The following is an 18256-nucleotide window of genomic DNA, read 5'->3' on the forward strand; positions in this document are numbered from 1 at the left end:
AAATCACGCGTCGAACCGAGGGAGTTCAACGCACGAGAAGAAAAGAGCAACGAGGCACGCTCGCGTGGAAAATGCAAGTAACGCTCAACGCGCCTCTCATTGTACCCGACGATTCCCCTCGATTTATAGTAAATTCGTATCTGATGTTTCGTATGGTCTTTGTATGATATTTTATATTATAATCCGAATAATTGCATCGACAGTTGAAAAGCCGATACGTTCGCTAAACTTGCACGCGACGTTCACCCCTGTGTTTATAAATGTCTTTCTTAAGTACGAGCGTTCATCGAGTCGCTTATCGTGTCGGATACTCGCCGGAGGGAACACGACACAGTCGCGGCCTACACGATCACTATAGCTTTATGGTTTCGTAAGAGGGACCAGGGGGACTTCGCTATTGAAATGCAAGCTTAGCCTACGTGCCGGAAGTCCGGCGTGCCGTGCTCCGACTATCAAGAGAATGGACGCGGTCCGATTCCGATCTCTATCGATTATCCGCGCGTATCGCCACCCCCGTCCCCGTTCGTGTTAACTATTAAACGCTATGCGATGCTCGTCGCTTACGTTGCGTTCGACAACCGTGTAGTTGGACCCAATCTCTCGCGATCGAGCGAATAATTTGCCGCTCGAGGAATTTTTTTATCCCGTACACCTTACACGGTGTCGGCTTTCGATCTACAGGCGTAGATACGTTTCGGTCGTGGCTGAATATCCAAAGAGATCTTTCTACGGTAATCGTAATTTCGTTTTAACTATACATTTTATTTTGTTTCAGCGATGAGTCCAACTCTGGGAATGCACCCAGGTATGGCACCGCACTTGCAGCAGCTACAGGCCCATCTTTTGAGGAGCGCAGCTGCAGCGGCGCTTTTACCCCATACGCATCCCTTGCAGCCCCATGCACCCCCTCCCCCACCGCCTCATCCGCACCACCATGCTCACGGATTATCGCCCCATACGCAATTGTACCCTGGCGTGCCACCTCATTCCACGGCGTCGACGGCTCTGGGCCCCCACGGCGGAGGGTTGCCACCGAAATCCGAGGTGGGTAAAGGGATTCAATTATTTTTCGACGAGATAAACCCGCGAAGGTACATATTACCCTATCAAAAATCAGGACGAATACATTCCAGTAACGAACGTCGAAGGTATGCGCCATAAAATAGCAGCCGGGATAATTGGAATTAACGAAACGTGACTATTTTCTTCGACACATCAACGTACCATGGGATCAATGCAGAAAGCATCGTAAATTACTACTCGGCGTAATTACCATCCACACTTCGGTGCGCAATCGGTGCATCGTCAATTATGCAAAGGCGCGATGAATCTTAGCTCGCGTGCGTCTCGCATGATACGCGCGTATCGCAGGATGCGACGCGTACACAGGTGCCTGTCGGATTGTTAGTGGCAGCTCGGGTAGCGATGTATGCCCGGTAGCTCGTCATCGATTCATCGAGAATAAATAATCGCAGCCTCTCGACTCTCCCTCCTCCCATTCGACGACGAGACCCCTCGACTTCGTTCGCATCGCAGCGTCATTCAAAGCTTGAGCATACGTTCTCCTGTAGAGAAATTGATGTGGGTAACGTTGGATACCGATGGACTCGAGTGATAATTGGTTTACGTCACTCCCTCTCGCGATTTCCGGAAAAAACGTTAAGAGTGCGTAATTTTTCTCTAGAGAAGAGGACTCGGGCTCAGAAGTGACGCGAGAGTGGGAGAAAAGGAAGACGAAGAAAAACGGTTGGGTTACCCTCGCATGGTCCTCGGGTTACAAGCAATCTCGCGCACATTATTTCGCCAGATTCCACCCCCATCCTTGCCCACCTGACCACTGTCTTTTATCTTTTTCGTCCGTTGCTTCCACTTCTCCTTCCACTCTTTCTTCTCCGCGCTGCTGTGCCCCTTTTTTTTCTCTCTTCGACGTCGTTCTTAATCGTGTTCTCCCCGTTCCGCTGTCTCTGCTAGCCTCTTCGCAACTCTCTCTCTCTTCGTCTCTCTCCTCCTCCAGCATTTCTCCAGGTTGCTCTGATTTATTTGCATCCGCGGCGGCGTTTTCATTTTCTTCCCTGCGACATGACTCGCCGTGTGTCCGCACGCTGTAAAGTTCCCGGAGCCTGATTGCATCGGCTTGCATTTCGCTCGTTGCGCTCTCGCGGTTGTCGTCGTGCCCCGATGCCGATTCGCGTTTCCGTGTGCGCCGCGGCACCGTGCACGCTCGTTCCCACCGGTGATCGATGGATTTATAGGGTCGTCGTAATCGAGAGGTTCCCCTGGAGAGCGGACTAGACGCACGGTTCGGCTCGGGTTTCGAACCTGAACTCGAACCAATAACGTTCCTATCGTTGCGATCGGTCGTCGCTTAAGATTTATTAACGCTGGCCTCGGTTCGATGGAAAATCGACCTCTACGTTAATTGCATTTTCTAGAACCTTTATATAGAGATAATATAGATCGCTTTCTTGGTGTTTCGCAATTCAGTGTTTCTCCGTGTAATATTAATTACATCCTTTAAATCTTCAAGTATCAAAGTTACGTTCTCGAAACAAGTGGTAGTTGATGCGTGTCTCTGGGTCAACGTTTCTAGTATCAACGCGAAGATGTTCCCTCGTGCGCGGTCGAAGAGTCCGCACCGAATACGTTGGGAATAACAAGCCCAACGTTACGGTTCGTTCCGTGTTCCTCGTTTGTCAAGCCGCGCCACCCGCAGTCTCTGTTTCGCCCTCAGCGAATGCTGCGTACACGACCGAAACGTAGACGGGAATATTCGAAGTTATGTCTATATCAGCACACGGACCGTGAGGCCGCCGAAGGAACGTTTTACGACGACCCGATGCGATCGGTCGAATCGGTACACCCCATACGGTACGCGATAATTGCAAGATCGCGTGCCGATCGTGTGTCACGACGCGGGCTTCGCTCTCTCGCACGAGCGGCGTGTTTGTTTTAGAAAATCGCTAGCCCAGTGTCGAAGATCGCCGATATTGTTGTCTGAATTCCGAATAGCGATCAAATTAATACCGCGGAACGACGATACCGGATGCTATCGGTTCCATGTAACTCCGTCGCTACCGGTTCGAAGCGACGGTGTTATTCCCATCATGGAAATCAGGATTCGACGCGAATCGCGATTGCGATTACTGTATAAAAACGTTATTATATGTGAAACTCGTGGTCTGTGATTTTTCTACAACTCCTACTATTTTTTACTAACCTAGATGAATTCTTTTACCGTTATTCTTCGTGTTTCACTGAATAGTATAAGTTACCGCATCCGTACAAATATTAATTCCAATTATCTCTAAGATGCAATATCAATCTTAAATCTATAGCCAGTGCCCTCTACGGGAAAACGCCCAAGTTTGTAGAGAAATGCGGATACTGCAGATACCTATCCGCATTGTAAAAAACTGCTTTTATGGAAAATCAAAGTAATAGTAGAAGAGTGTAATATGTAGATAAATAATAAAAATATGAATATAGAGAAATTTAATCGTGTTCCTGCTCGATCAGAGCGCCGAGTCTTGCAGAAAAGCGTCGGAATCGTCGACCAGGTCGGTGACGGCAGAGGCGGACACCTCCTCGAGGAGAGCCTCGACCAAAGTGAAAAGGGAACCAGCAACCACTACCACGAATACGACGACAACGACCGCACCGCCAACTCATCCTCAGGGACTCAGTCCTAGCGAGGACCTTCGAGACGAACCTGGTGACTTCATCGAGACGAACTGCCACTGGAGAGACTGCGGCCTCGAGTTTCCAACCCAGGTGAGCATCGGAAGCTTTTCATATTTTTCGGAGTGGCCTGTCCGCAGTTTTCGTTAATTACCTTCTTCAATGTAGGACGATCTTGTAAAACACATCAACAACGACCATATCCACGCGAACAAGAAGAGTTTCGTTTGCGGTTGGGAGGAGTGCTCGAGGGAGGAAAAACCTTTCAAGGCTCAGTACATGTTGGTCGTGCACATGAGAAGGCACACTGGCGAAAAACCCCATAAGTGTACCGTAAGTGCATCAACCTTTCATAAAAAATCCTTTAACAACGTATCGTGACAATTTCGACTAACGTGCTACCTTTCGATTGCAGTTCGAGGGCTGTTTCAAGGCGTACTCGCGACTGGAAAACTTGAAGACGCATCTGAGATCTCATACCGGCGAGAAACCGTACACGTGCGAGTACCCGGGGTGCAGCAAGGCGTTCAGCAACGCCAGCGACCGCGCGAAGCATCAAAATAGAACTCATTCTAACGAGGTGAATGTTTTTACCACGAAGAAAATATAGTACGGTGGTGTTGAAAAAGTACGTCACTTTACCGTAATAATGTTCCAGAAACCCTACGTTTGCAAAGCGCCAGGCTGCACCAAGAGGTACACCGATCCCTCGTCCTTGAGGAAACACGTGAAAACTGTCCATGGTGCAGAGTTCTACGCCAACAAGAAGCACAAAGGCGGTGGCGGAGATGGCGGAGGTAGCGACGAAGCTGGTGCAGGAGGCAACAGTCCCAGCAGAAGCGAGGACCTCCATCCCAAGACGCCCAGTTTGTCCAGTCCAAGCGTCAAGTCCGAAAGCGAGGCTAACAGTCCACCCAGCATGATGCAACAACAAGGTAGTCCTTTGGTCGGTGGCTGCAACGACGAGGTAACGGGTGTCGGGACGTTGACGAACGAGGGCGTGTCGCTCGCCGAGGAACCTTGGAACGAAGAACCCGACGACCTGGACATCGCTGATCTGCCGGTTGCGCTTCGAGCCATGGTGAGTGTAGAACAGTTAAAAAGTTTATCATAGATTGTCATAGATTGTCCAAAAACGATGTATCCTAAACGTTTACCTCTTAACGATGTCGTTTGAAATCCCGAAGTCAATTTAACTCGACTGTCCACAGGTTGGTGGAATGGAGTCACAGCAGCAACAGGCTCCAGCACCCGCATCCAGGAACCGTCTGAAGGGAAGATTGCACGCCAAGGGCATGTCAGGCCTGTCCGTCGTGCCTGGAATGAGAGGAACGCGTGGCGTGGGTCCTCAGGGTAACATCGGTGATTTGAACAGAAGGATCACAGACCTGAAAATGGAGGGCGGAGGTCCCGCTCGCCAAACAAGTCTGGCGGATCTGCAGCTGAGGCTGCAACCTTTAAACGAACCGCGAAGAGACAGCAACAGCACCGTGAGCACGTATTATGGTAGCATGAAGTCGACGGACTTCTGCAGCAGAAGGAGCAGCCAGGCTAGCGGCGTTAACGCTGGAAGGATCGGTCACGCCGGCCCCGGAAGCTTTTATGATCCGATCAGTCCAGGCACGTCCAGAAGAAGCAGTCAGTTGAGTACCACTTCTGGCAGAATGAATCCTCCGAGTCATCTCCAAGGCCCCTACTTAACGAGCAACCTTGTCGTTCAAACGCAGAACATGTCCCTTCAAGTAAGTTTGCAGCATTTCAGAACAATATCGCGCGTTTATAAATCGTTCAAGCTTTCGATGCACGTGTAACACCGTCTACTTACTTCAGGGTATTCAGGGTACACCGGGAGAATGGAACGGTTCGAGTGGTCATTGTACGCAACCGTCCGGTGATCGTCGTATGTCCGAACCTACCAGAGGTCAGCAGGTTCAAAGAAACTCACCACTGGTACCACCTAGGCCCAGGTCGGTTCAACTTCCGGAGTACCATCCCAATCAAGAAGTTATCTTGGACGAAGTTGGAGAAGGTGAAATGGTGGAGAACAAGCTGGTCATTCCGGACGAGATGATGCAATATTTGAACCAGGTACGTTTCTTCGCGTATAATCGAAACTGTAGTTTGTTTCGTTTAATCACGAGCCTGTAACGACGATCTAAATGCATTTGTTTCAGGTTCAGGCAGGTGGAAGCCAGATCAGCTATCGCAACAGTCCCTTACCGCTCTGCCAATCTCCGATATGTAGCAATCCTTTGCACTGTCAACGCCAAATGCAACCCACGTGTAATTACAGTCCGTCTCATCAACAAAATTGTTATCCGTCGCAACCGCTGAGCCAACCATCTTGCACGAATTACCAGAACTCCTCTCCGTCCCCTTACAGCCAGTGTCCGAGCTCTCGACCTGCTCAGCCCAATCCGCAATATTGTCCTCCTCCGAACTATCCGTCTCAACCGAATGGTGGCCAAGTGCTTAGTCCAGCAGCGGGTCAGGTCATGTCACCCGGATCTCATTACGCCCCCAGCCACATCAGTGATCAACCGTTGACGTCGCCGGCGGCAGGAGCCTTGGCACCTCAACACGCTCCTCAGAATCTTCCCCAGAATTCTGCTCAATTAACCAGGAACTGTCCCCAGACTCATATACATCATGGTTACTATCCAGGTTACAGTTGCCAGGGACAGATGAACGCAAACTGCGCCGGAAATCCGAATGGTCACGCGAATCACCACACGAATGTCACCTGTCTCCCGGCGAACCACACTGCGATGGGACAGCAGCAATGTGGCCAGCTGCACGCAGCAACCAATTGCCCACAGTTGTCGCCGCACTGCACCCAGTCACCTGTTATGCCTAACCAACAGACCATCGGCCATCCTAACTCGCAGTGTGGTCAAACAGGCAGCCAATGTACCAGGCCGATGGTGACGCCCAATGGTCAGATGTCCGACTTCCATTCTGGGCAACAGACCACGGTGACGAATCAGTGTCCTCAGTTGTCGCCTCACTGTTCTCAGTTGACCATGAACAATCAGACGAAGCCGATAGCCAACATGTCCGGTGGCCAAGGTTGCCCTCAACAGCCGATGTCTCCCTGCCTCCAGATGACGAACTGCACTCATTCCAATGGTGGCCATCGACCAGCCGTGGACAACGCTCTGTCTAAAAGAACATCACCGCAGTTGTGCACCGTTCAACAAACTAACTGTAGGGTGCAACACCAACAACATACCTGCACGCACAATTGCCAGGCTCGCAACAATCCTCCGAGTCATCAACAGTACAGTTGCAACTGTCAATGGAGTTACGGTAGCGACCAATGTTATCACGAACACGGGACCCCCATGCCTGAGATCCAGTGTCGAGACATCAGCCAGTCTCAGCAAGGTTCTCCCATGAAGCCACCGCAGGGAATGAGACAGGACTCGTACAGAAGAACGCTGGAATACGTGCAACAGTGTCGAAATTGGTCAGGGAATGCGCAGACTCACGAGACGAATGTTTCTAGTTCTACGCATCCGATGTCGCTGCCGCAACCGCTGCCTTCGAGCGCGAACATGGTGGTGAACGATATGACGTCGTCCCTCAGCTCGTTGCTAGAGGAGAACAGATACTTGCAAATGATCCAGTGAACGGGTACACATGTATAAATATTTTTCTACCGTAATTTTTCTACGAGCATGCACAAGAAAGCGGTTTAATCGTAGTCGGTGCAAGATATCGAGACCAATTTAGACTTTTGTATTTTTGATAAAGCGAGAGGTTTTTTTTTCTGTAGAGACAGATGTATTTTGTATCGTACCGTTTAAGGGCCCATCGTAGCCGACACTTAAATTAATTTAGCGGAATTGTAGACTGTGACCTCACACGGATGACATTCTCGGTGATTAAGTAATCGTGGTGATACCTATTGTACGAAAGAGTTCGAATGTGTTATCGACGTTAATGCTATTATTGTTTATAAAAGTCTAATATTTTATACGAAATTTACGAAAGTTCGAGGTGCCTTAACGAAGAGCTAATCGCGCGGAGCGACCGCGCGGAATAATTTATTTTCGGAGAATTGTATTTAAGGGGGAACGATAGAAGTTTATATGCTAAATTTATATACTAAACGTATTAAACCGTCAGGCTTACGCGCGGGAGAAGCACGTGTTCCGTGCTGCGTCAAGGTTATAATTTTGTATTATTAGAACGAAACGTTTCGTCTGTCGTGATAACGCTGGCGAACGCAAAACAATGTTTTTATCAGGGATCGCGAAATATTTTTAAAAAAATCCGCGTGTTTCTAGATAGACCCTTGTACCGTATTTTTGTGCAACCAGTCCTTCTTTCAATCGTGCCAACACAGTACTCCTCGTGTCATTGTAGGTTTGTCTGATTTTGTTAGCGTAACGACGAACGGTGCACTACGTGTACTGCGATACGAAGTAGTTTACAACGTTATACACTAGTTTTCTTTTTATGGTATCATCTACTGCGAATGAGATTAACCGATCAAAAGATTACGTAAACGGAAAGGCCAATACTAGGATGTAAGATCTGTAGATAAATCTTAATGTAATAAATCATTAGAGATTACGGACAGCGTGCGTGGTAAACTTAGACAATCATCTTGCGCGGGTGCTTAGCGTGCGTGTGTGTTTGTAGGATTGAGTGTCTTTCATAAAAATCACTGTAAAGAGACGTAAGGTAGTCGCACAAACTTGTTATCCGATTCGATCGGTTCAACCGACCGAAGCGATCCGAGAACCTCTTTTTCTTAATATACGTCGAGTGCCTTTCGAGATCGTCGTCGGACGACGAACAGCGCGTAGAGGAGTCGAGAACTTAGCTGCACCTATAGCTGTTTTCGTCACACAAACGATTTTGTAGGATTTTATTAATTCACGATAGCGAAGTCGGAGGAGTCTTGTGAATATTATACATATCTATGATATACATATAGTGATAGCGACTCGTTGCGCGTTCGAGTGTGCGAACGGGAAGGCGCATGACGAGAAAATTTTACATCCTGAGAACTGTTAATTATTTGAAAATAAATCATACCGATCCCATCAACGAAACACTTCCAACGCAATCACTTTTATTCTCGTCCATGATAGCTTCCATTTGTAATGAAACCAAAGTATCGTTTATTTATACAGCACAATTAGTAGGTACAATCGTAGAAGGTACAAAACCGGAACGGATTCGTAAGTGATCACATTTACCTCCGCAGTTAGGAACAACAAGAAATTACTTATACCGATATAAACGATGACACATCGATAATAAAAATACCATACCACTGAAAAATGTTTCGTAAAAAGTTCGATAGGTTCGAACCGACGCGACGAGACGGGTTTAAACGAAAACGATTCGTTGCCGACTCGATTAATGATTTCTGCGACGAGTCCAAATACTTTGACTCATCTTAATTATTACATAATGCCTGTTTACGTACAAAGTCGACACGTTTCTTGGATCGACGCACAGTCAACGTCTGACATACACATGTTTCTGTCGTCGACGAAAATAAACGTCGAGTAATGTTTCTTCGTACAATGAAAATCGTGGGCATCTCAAGGCGCGTTATCCGACGGTGATGCGTTGGAACTCGAGATGAGCTTATTGGAATTTTCAGTACCTTCGGCGGGAGATGATTCAGGTACCTAAATAAGACAGTTAAAGAACGCTTTGTTTGAAATATTGAAATTTGAAATTTTCAACTTACGAATCCTACGATTAACAACCGTACCTGGCGAGGTAGATCCGTTAAATTTGTCCTCAATCTTCGACTAGGTAGAACGTCGGGCATAGGAGGAGGAACAGGTGGTTCGCCATAGGCCTCGTGAAGTTCCTCGAGTCTGGTGCTGAGCGCGGAGCCTCTTCTGCTGGTGGCGTTCATTTTATTCATGAGCCACTTAGCTTGTTCCTCCAGTCTCTTCAATCTATCTTCTCTGGCGGCCAGAGCTTCTTCCGGCGTTCGAGTCTTAACCGTAGCTACTTTGTTCTCTTCTTGCCACGAGGATCCCATTTCCGAGCCCTCCTTCTTTCCAGCTTCATCGGGGGAACAGGCGGGGAATTCTTTGACCGTTTCCAAGCTCGAGGACGAGTCGACGGAAACGCTGTCGGAGTCAACGACACCCTCTGTCGACCTGATGCCGCGTTTCTCGATAATTCTTGAGTCTGCTTCTTGACTAGATGGCGTAATACACGCCGAGGACGGTTCGGACAAGCCAGTTTCGTTGAAACGATCCTTAACGACTGTCAGCGGTGCGCCGAAAACTGGAGTAAAACATTTATTAGACGGACCGGTGATCATGGAATCGGTAAAGTGAACGTTTTTCACGATCGAATGTGTCACAGTGGACTGGGGAAAGGGCCCGATGGTGAAAACAGACAACGTGCTGGTTGAGCTAGGTACGGTGGATGCGTGAGATACAGACGAGTCGAGGAGGTTTTCGGTCTTTGCTTTCTCACCGTCCGTGTCCTCTATTTTCTGACAGCTATCGCCTGTGCTTGATGACGGGGCGAGGTCTTGTACGGAGAGCGCTATAGAATCACTGTTGTTAATTAATGATTCTGGATCGCGCGATACGACTCTTGGTGCGAGACTCGAGTCTATCGTAGTGGAGCTTTCCGAGAAGGATGATTCATCCTTTGCAATATCGTCTGTGACGTCTACTTCGGCGCTTGGACTCGCAAAGGTCGACGAACTTGGTTCGTTAATTGCTATAAGATTCTGAATGACGTTTGTCAAAGCTTGGTCCAGGGAATCCAGCGAGCCTTGCGAGCTTTCTGATATCGATTGCTATAAAGATATCGTAATGACTATTTCCTACATGTCAAACTTCAAGGAGATTTCATAACCGTTGACTTACCGGTACTCCCGACGCGATTACGGACACCGCGTTCAACGTCACGTCCGCTGCTTCGGTCTCGTCCAGTTCAGCTTCCGTTTCCGGAGTGGGCGTTCGTTGCTCCAGCGTTGCCGAGGAACCTGTTTTTGGCTCGGACAACTCGGTGTCGGTCGGCTGTTCCGATTCTGTATCTGGAGTTGGTGCTCGAGGACTCTCCTGAAAATGAAGCTGTCAATTGATCATCCTTTCTTCTCCCATCATTTTCTCGATAATAATAATAATAATCTGCAACCTTTCGCGGCTTCCTCCGAGGACCTAGCCTAAGTCTTCCTTCTACAGCATCGTCCTCTTCGTCCGTGTCATCTCCTCGTTCATCGCTGAATCCACTCTCGGCGCTGCATACAAAAAAATCGCGATTAAACAGTTCGAGGCTCTTGAAAAAATTAACGAAGCATGTCATATCGATTTTGCTGGAGCTGGAGAAGTCGCGGAGAGTTGCTTACCTGTTGTTGAAAGAATCGTGAACAGCCAGAGCTTTCCTCGCGGCAAACTCCCGTCGCAAGCTTCTCCATTCCAACTCGGTGTTGGTGTTCTTCTGTCTGGCCGACTCCCATTTCTCGCGGCAATATTCCAACTCCTGCTTCAGTTCTTGGAGCATTTTTCGCTTCTGTTGCAGTTCGTATCGCAGAATCTTCTCGTGGGTGTGCAGCTGCTGGTGCTGAGCCTGCATTCGATCGACGATGGTCCAAGTTTTGCTCAGCTCCGCCGATACCGCCGACAGCCTCTTTTCCTGACGAAATACACAACACTTTTACGTTAACCATCGAAGTTCTAAATCCGATTTCAACAGAGGCTCGTACAATCGTTTCAGTTCCTTACCTGTTCGCCGAGTTTGCTCTCCAAATGTGTGTTGAGCTGTTTCATCCGGTTCATCTCCTTCTCCAAGTGTTTCTTCTCGAGGATTAATTCTTTCAGACGAATATACGTTTTGCTGACGGATATCACTAATCTGGGACCAGCTGGAGTGTCGACGGATTTGTAACAAATGTTAGGATCCGAAGCGGACGCTGCGGCAGCGGATGGGCTACCCTCGGCGTGACAGCTCAATAATTCCAACAAAACGCGCCATACCTGCGTCGATAAAAATTAAATCAGGATCAGGTACTCTATAAAAATTTTCCGAAGTCATTACCTTGGGTAAATTGTGAGCTATATCTTCTTGTTGCAGGTCGTCCTCCTTCTTCTCTGTCTCGCCATTGGTTCCACTACCCTCACCTTCGATACGTTTTTGAGTGCCTTTGCTGCCCTCCACTTGCTCCACCAAGTCGAGAAGAAGTTTCGGAAGCGCTGCAGCCTCGGTGCTTTCCTCTCTCGCCATGTCGCTTATCAGATCGTGATTCTCCTAATGATCATTAGCAAAATTAATTTTCCTCTAGCTACTAGATTTTTTCTAGTTGACCTCTGCTTAGGTTTGGTAGGTAAACAGTACCTGAAGTAGTTGAGTCAGTCGATCGAGATCCATGTCAGCCGAGGAGGCACCTAGAAGCATCTGAGTGAACAACCCATTGATGAGCGACATCTGATTCTGTAGATCTCTGCAGTCCGCCTTGGTGAGTCCCAGCTGAGACTCCAAATTCGATATCTCGGTATCTTGGACATCGATCTGTCGCATACGAGAATAGAATATGTTTGAGAAACACGTTCCTCGGCATGGAGCTGCAATTTAATACCTTCTCGTCAGCCTTTCTCAGATCCTCCTCTAAACACTCAGACTTTTTCAAGGAGTGATCCAATCTCTCCTTTACGTCCGCGAGCTCCCTGACCGCTGCTTCTTTCAATTCGGTCAGCACTTTCAGCCTCTCGTTGTAGAGACTCTTCAAGCTATTGATGTTCTCCAGCTGACGTTCGCACTCCAGGCCAACGTCGTCCTTCAGGTCCAGGAAGCTTCTGTCCCCTAATCGAACCAGTATCTGCGCGAGATGGTCCTTCAGCTCGTTGGCGCAACGTTCTCTCGCGTGTAGTGTTTCTCGCGTTTTGTTTGTGACCTCCGTCAGAGACAGGATACGGTAGCGATGCTGATCCGGCTCGGTTTCCAGTTGATAGCGCAAGTCGTCCACTTTCTCGATTTGGAAGCGAATGTCGTTTCTAAGCTCGTCGGAAACCTACGATCGCATCATAAAATTCTCATAAAATAGTTGACGATGGATCTTTCTCGAGTTCACTTTTCCATACCTTTAAGACACTAGTCAATCGCTGAGCTTCCACGCGTTTCATTGCTAGCTCGTGTTCGTCCGGCTTCTGATCTCTGATTCTGGACTTCCTCGAGCTTCCGTTTGTTTCGCTAGTTTGCGGCTGAGTCCGATCATCGTTCTGAGCGGACCTCAAAAGATCCAACACCCTCGATGTCTCGGAGTGAGCCTCCTTCTCTGCGTCCAATTCGCGCCTCAGTCGCTCCATCTCCGACGAAACAGCCGTGATCGCTCGTTGCCTGGCTTCTCTCTTCAGCGTCAACTCCTTTTTGAATTCCTCTATGTTGTTCGCACGGTCGGTTGCTGGACTCGCTTGCAGATCATCTGACGACGAAGGAGAATTAAAAAATGCATTATTCTCTAACCAAAGCATACATACCAACGTCTTCTCTCGAAGCGTCGTCATCGTCGCTTTTTCGTTCAGTCTTGATAGTCTCCTTCAGTCTTTGAATCTCGTCCAAAGCTTCCTCGAGAGCTTTTATTTGTTTCTTCTTGTCCGAAACTTCTTCGGACAGCTGCGCCTTTAATTTCAAAATTTTCTGATTCTCCATGCTCTTAATTTGCTCCTTCTCCAGCAACGACTTCTGCAGTTCCTGCTCCAGACTAAAGATCCTTGCCTCCGCAGTGTCTTTTTGCGTATTGAAAGCGTCGATTTCCTTCAACAGCCTTTCGGTTTCCTTCGTGGCGAAGTCAAGCTTCTCCATAAGATTGTCGTACTCTTCTCTGCGTTCCTGTAAGCTCGATTCTATTTTCTCGCGGCGCAACTTCGATTCCTAGAAACAATTATTCGGGTTACGAAACATAGACGTGCGCGTAAGTCATCTTAAGCCTAAAACGCACCTCGTAGTCCTCCGTCAGCTTCTTCGCCATCGCCTTCTGAACCGCCAAATCGCTCGCCAATCTTTCGTTCATGGATCGATACTCTGATCGTTCACCCTTTAATCTCTCGATTTCCTCCGACAACCTGATCGTCTCTTTTCTAGCGGCACTATCCTCCTCAGACTTTTCTAAATGCAAATTCGCGGTCGAGCGATCCGTTTCATCGCCGGACCTCGGGTCGTACGCTTGTCCGCCGTGCGTGATACGTATTCTGCAAACAGATCTTGTTCGACCCTCGTCATCCGTCGTTTCCACCCGGCTCACCAAAGGTTGACTTTCTGATTTACATTCAGGTACATCGATGCTACTTAGAACCCTGTCGTGATCGACGTCGCGCGCTTCCATGTTTTCCGTTGAACGACGAACGCCCATGCACCCTTGTCGGTCGTCTGTTCTCTCTAGTTTCTCTAGTCTGGACCGAAGCTTTTTATCGTCCCCCTGACGCAAGTTCCTTTGTCTATTCTGGCAGGTGTCGCGATCGTCGGTCTGCAGGTTCTCCAATCTGTCGAGTCTGAGTTCCATCGATTGCCTCTCTTCGTCATCCTCGTCATCCCCTTCCTGCTCGATCGTCAGTCTTTTCTTCGAGGCCTCGTCCAACATGCACGACGCAAAACCCCGTTTCCTCAACTCCCTCTCCCTCCTGAGGTCCATATACAGCTCCTCCAAATGCGCCAGGGTGGCCGTGTGAGCTGTCGCTAACTGCTGATTGGCCATGGCGAGCTGCGTGATCGCTCTCGAAAGCTCCATGGCTTCTTGGTGTTGCTGAGAGAACGAAGGGCTGTGCCCCTCGGCTGTCTGCCAACCTGTCATCTGCGCGGCGTACGTCAACTGCAATATAAATAAATGGACTAATTTCAGAGATGCTAATTGAACTGACCGGCTGATCGACGATCGGAATTCTGGATCAAGGAATGGGTACGTCGCTTGTCGTTCCTTTTGCATTGCATCGCGATGAGATGGCTGTGGACTGCTAAAAGACATTAAAAAAGCACAATAGTCGAATGACAAAGTTACTTGCCATTTTACCACGAACTCCTAATCGTTTCTATGGAGAATCTGTCGCCTTATTAGAATTCCAACAAATATATTTGTCCAACAGAATCACTTACATCGAAAGCGGTGATGCTACCGAGGAACTTCCAATGCGTTTTTCTAATATCCCTTGGATATTTCCCAAAGAAATTAGTATCCCTGAAGAACTCGAGCTTCGTTGATCCATTCACGCGACACGAGACGCGACAAACTGCTTCGCTGTTACGATCAACGATCGATCCGTGAGTTTGTAAGCTTTCCGAAGCTCGATCCACGCCCAATGATACGCGAGAACGCACTGGCAGAATGCGTGATCGCGTTCTCTGAAGCAACTCGAAACACAGGGGGCACGTGATCGCGGATCGATCCCTGCGAACTCGTCGTTTCGTGACCGTGACTCAGCGTGTTCTCCCGAAATCACGAAGAGTCGAGGAGCTTTTGGAGATCAGCCAACGGTTCGCGTCGTCTCTTCCGCGCCGGACAAAAGAGCGCGCGCGTTCCGCTCGGAAAATTTCGTGCCCGGCTTCTGCGCGCCGCTTCTCTCTCTCGACAAAAGCTCGCGCTGTTTTCCGATCGTTCCGATTTAAATTAGACGTACTACAAGGAAGCGGATTTACAGTTCGTTCCAATACTCAAACGAGTCTCATCTGTATGCAAATTTCAAACAGAAAGTAAACAACTGAATAATCGCGACTGTGAGCCTATATTGCAAGTTCTCGAGAACCTTGTAAGAAAGTTCGAAGTTCGATTGGAAGAGAATGCTTTCGTAAAATTGGCTGTTGCAACGGACAAAGGAATGCGTTGCTTACCAAAGTCTCCCGACGTGGAGGTGGCAAGTTCGACAAACTCGGCGCAGATGGTCTTTGACTGCACCATTCTTCGCCTCTGAAGGTCGCGTAAGGACTCGGACCCTGCAAACCAAAGGGAAGCCTCTGAGTCCTTGCACAGGGTGATCTCAAGGGAACCGTGAAACGTTTCTGTCTGGCGAGTCGATTGAAACCAAGAAAGTCGCGGTATCGGTCTGTTTCTACTGAAATGGTCAGACATACGAAAGATCACGTTCGATCTTTCTGAAATTATTTATTTGTTATAAAGGCAAGCTTAGCCTTTGTCTATGTACAATATAACTGTAAAAGTTTGCTTGCTATTTTGAAAACCACTTTATACAATGACGCGTAAAACGTTTTCCCGCGACTAGTTGATCGTTCGAGTCGCTCTCAAGACCGATAAATATCCGTTTTAAATTTAACCTGCGATCGAGGTTCTTCACCCACGTCGAACGCGCTAGTCCTCGTCCTTTGTCGTATATTTTCGTTCGTGTATTCCGGACAGCAGGATTCCTCTGTCCCGTAGATAAATGTTTCCTCGCTCCGCGGTCTCAAAGGTACCGAAGGAGGATGTCCACTGCTACTACTGCCAGCCGCACCCATGCTGTACTTACTCTCCACTTGAGCTACTAATTTCCGCGTATAATTCGTTTTTTCGGTCGAATCGATTGTCCAGGTTCGGAACGTGCGATTAAATTATCTGTAACGATAACGAGAATTATTCGCAATCCCCTGGTAGAAAAAATGTCACTTCGTCTAAGCACTCTATCACAATTTCTCAGACCTATTATCTCTTCTTTGGCAGAGTATTTCGCAAGTTGATTTCGCTAATCTACGGTATTCTGTTTAGTTCCCAGAAGGAGCGAGAGCGAAACTGCGAGTTGGCACCGAGGAAAAAACTCGGACCGGGTCAGCTTGTATTTTTAGAAGATAGATCGATCTAGATCCTTTATTTGAAAATGTTCCGCGGAAATTTCTCTCGTTTCGTATCGTAAATTTCAAGCGTAAGCTTTTTCCTTTTCGTAAGATCAAAGATACTTCTTTACGAGAAGGGAATCCTCGAAGAAGCTTTATGACTCGCGTGCCGCCGCGTCGTTCCTCTCAACACGCGGCTCGATGTAAATACGCTTAAATATAACTCGATCTACGAAAACGGACGCGCATTTCAGGCACGACCGAAGAAAAACAAAGAGTCCACGAGCGAACAGAGTGTTCGAACCTAGTAGCGTTCAACGCGGGAATGGAAAAGAAGGAAAACGAGTTCGGTTCGACTTCTATTGAGGAAGTTCGCCAATAATCGTGACGGAACGAACTTGAACGAGTAGGTAGAGATTCATCGAAGGTAGCTTCGGTTTATCAAAATGAAACAAACACGAACACAGACCGTCGCCATAAATACATCATAAATAGTGGCGCACCGAGCGCTTCGGCACGCGATCCAAATTTAGATCCATAAGAGTAGCCCGATAAGCTCTACGAACGGAACCAAATAATTCCCTACGCGAATCGCGTAATCATCGAACGGACGCGGCGTCACGAAGAGGAGAGTTGCACGAAGACCAGAGGAAGTTGCAAAACTCGCGGACAAGCGATGGGCAAACTCGATGATCGATAGACGGAAAGGTCGCGTGTCCTGGGGACAGCGTCGATGACACCGAGATCGTTTTCATGTTTATCGCTACTCACCGGCGGTGGTCATCCGAAATCGTCGGCTATTCTCAGGGCTCGATTTCCTTAGGGTCAACGACGACGCTTGACTACCGTCGTCGCTTGCGGCCAGCGACTCACTTCTCTAAAAATACCATTTCGAAAGACCGCGTGCGCGAAGACGGCGAAGCCTTCGCTCGGGAAATCTCGCGCAGGCGCGATCACCGTTTCCGTCTCGCTTCCCGAGATCTAGGAAGTTGGTTCTGCCTTTTGGTAATCCTCCTGAAACGCGGCAACCGTCGATCGTTGTCTTGAGTATCTTCCACGCCAGTTTAATTGTATCTTTTTGTTTCCAATGCTCTTTGCATCCCTAGGAACGGTAGGTTTTGAAGCGTGGCGCCGATTTCCTCGCGGATGAACAACTCCAACGCATCCCTTCGGCCCGAGAGAACGTCGACAAAAAAAACTTTTTGCGCTTTTACGCATTACTGAGCCGTTGGCAACGGATCACGGTTCGCGACGCGAGTGGATTTTGCGACTTTTGCGCGGATTCCTTTCTACGCGGGAAACTTTGCGGTATCATAAATTCGCGACAAGTTGCTCGCCGATTTCAACGCTGAACGAACGACGTAGCCTCGAAAACGCAAGCAACCTAACAATAGCACCGCTCGTCTTCTATATTTAGTCAGTTTTTCGAACTGTTAGGCGAAGCGGTACACGTGCTTGTGGACAGAAACGTGTCGACTTCCTGGACGACGTGTTTTCCCTGTCACCGTGGCCTGTCTGCTTTCGAGTAATTTGAACAGGAATTCGTCAGGTTTTCGCGGCCATGAGAGGAAAACCTGCTCAGACACCGTTATCGCCAACAGTTTTGCGCAGCTTTTAACGTTTCCACGCATTACAATGTACTTTGTTTTAAAAATAATCCGAGGAACGACGCAAACAGCGAAATGCACTACTCCCGCGCATGTAAACTTTTATTATTATGCGAAATGTGACGCGTCTTGAAGGTTGCTTTTCCCCATCCCCAGCGTAGTGATTCCGCTGAAACATGGTTGCTTACGGGGTATGAATCTCTTCTATTTTCAAAGAATGATTT

At 48.3% G+C, this 18256-nt stretch overlaps 2 protein-coding genes across 5 annotated transcripts in view; one reads left to right on the forward strand and one right to left on the reverse strand.

Annotated features, from left to right (window-relative positions):
* The window catches only part of LOC128889831 (transcriptional activator cubitus interruptus-like), an 87453-nt gene extending 78854 nt beyond the window's left edge, over positions 1 to 8599 (forward strand). The window contains exons 5-12 of the mRNA XM_054147839.1: positions 776 to 1044; positions 3517 to 3771; positions 3847 to 4011; positions 4094 to 4258; positions 4337 to 4759; positions 4890 to 5420; positions 5509 to 5766; positions 5853 to 8599. Coding sequence (XP_054003814.1) covers positions 776 to 1044; positions 3517 to 3771; positions 3847 to 4011; positions 4094 to 4258; positions 4337 to 4759; positions 4890 to 5420; positions 5509 to 5766; positions 5853 to 7310 — 3524 coding nt within the window. The 3' untranslated portion in view covers positions 7311 to 8599. The remainder of the gene's footprint in view (positions 1 to 775; positions 1045 to 3516; positions 3772 to 3846; positions 4012 to 4093; positions 4259 to 4336; positions 4760 to 4889; positions 5421 to 5508; positions 5767 to 5852) is intronic.
* Positions 8600 to 8789: 190 nt separating this feature from the next.
* LOC128889830 (ERC protein 2) lies at positions 8790 to 17453 on the reverse strand. Of its 4 annotated transcripts, XM_054147837.1 has the most exons (16): positions 17197 to 17433; positions 15934 to 16210; positions 15493 to 15594; positions 13613 to 14479; positions 13152 to 13545; positions 12756 to 13096; positions 12254 to 12685; positions 12013 to 12186; positions 11716 to 11925; positions 11403 to 11654; positions 11027 to 11313; positions 10816 to 10918; positions 10545 to 10739; positions 10144 to 10474; positions 9419 to 9948; positions 8790 to 9332 (listed from the first exon to the last, which is right to left on the reverse strand). In XM_054147837.1, the coding sequence occupies exons 2-16, from the start codon at positions 16111 to 16113 to the stop codon at positions 9243 to 9245; spliced, it is 4488 nt and encodes a 1495-aa protein (XP_054003812.1). In that variant the 5' UTR covers positions 16114 to 16210; positions 17197 to 17433; the 3' UTR covers positions 8790 to 9242. The 4 variants fall into 4 exon arrangements, with proteins under 4 accessions (XP_054003812.1, XP_054003809.1, XP_054003810.1 ...); XM_054147834.1 differs by having other exon boundaries at positions 9419 to 10474; positions 17197 to 17426; XM_054147835.1 differs by lacking the exon at positions 17197 to 17433 and adding an exon at positions 16295 to 16587 and having other exon boundaries at positions 9419 to 10474.
* Between the last annotated feature and the right edge of the window lie 803 nt (positions 17454 to 18256).

The sequence above is a fragment of the Hylaeus anthracinus genome, unplaced genomic scaffold, assembly GCF_026225885.1.
Source record: "Hylaeus anthracinus isolate JK02 unplaced genomic scaffold, UHH_iyHylAnth1.0_haploid 11997, whole genome shotgun sequence".
Classification (NCBI taxonomy): Eukaryota; Metazoa; Arthropoda; class Insecta; order Hymenoptera; family Colletidae; genus Hylaeus; species Hylaeus anthracinus.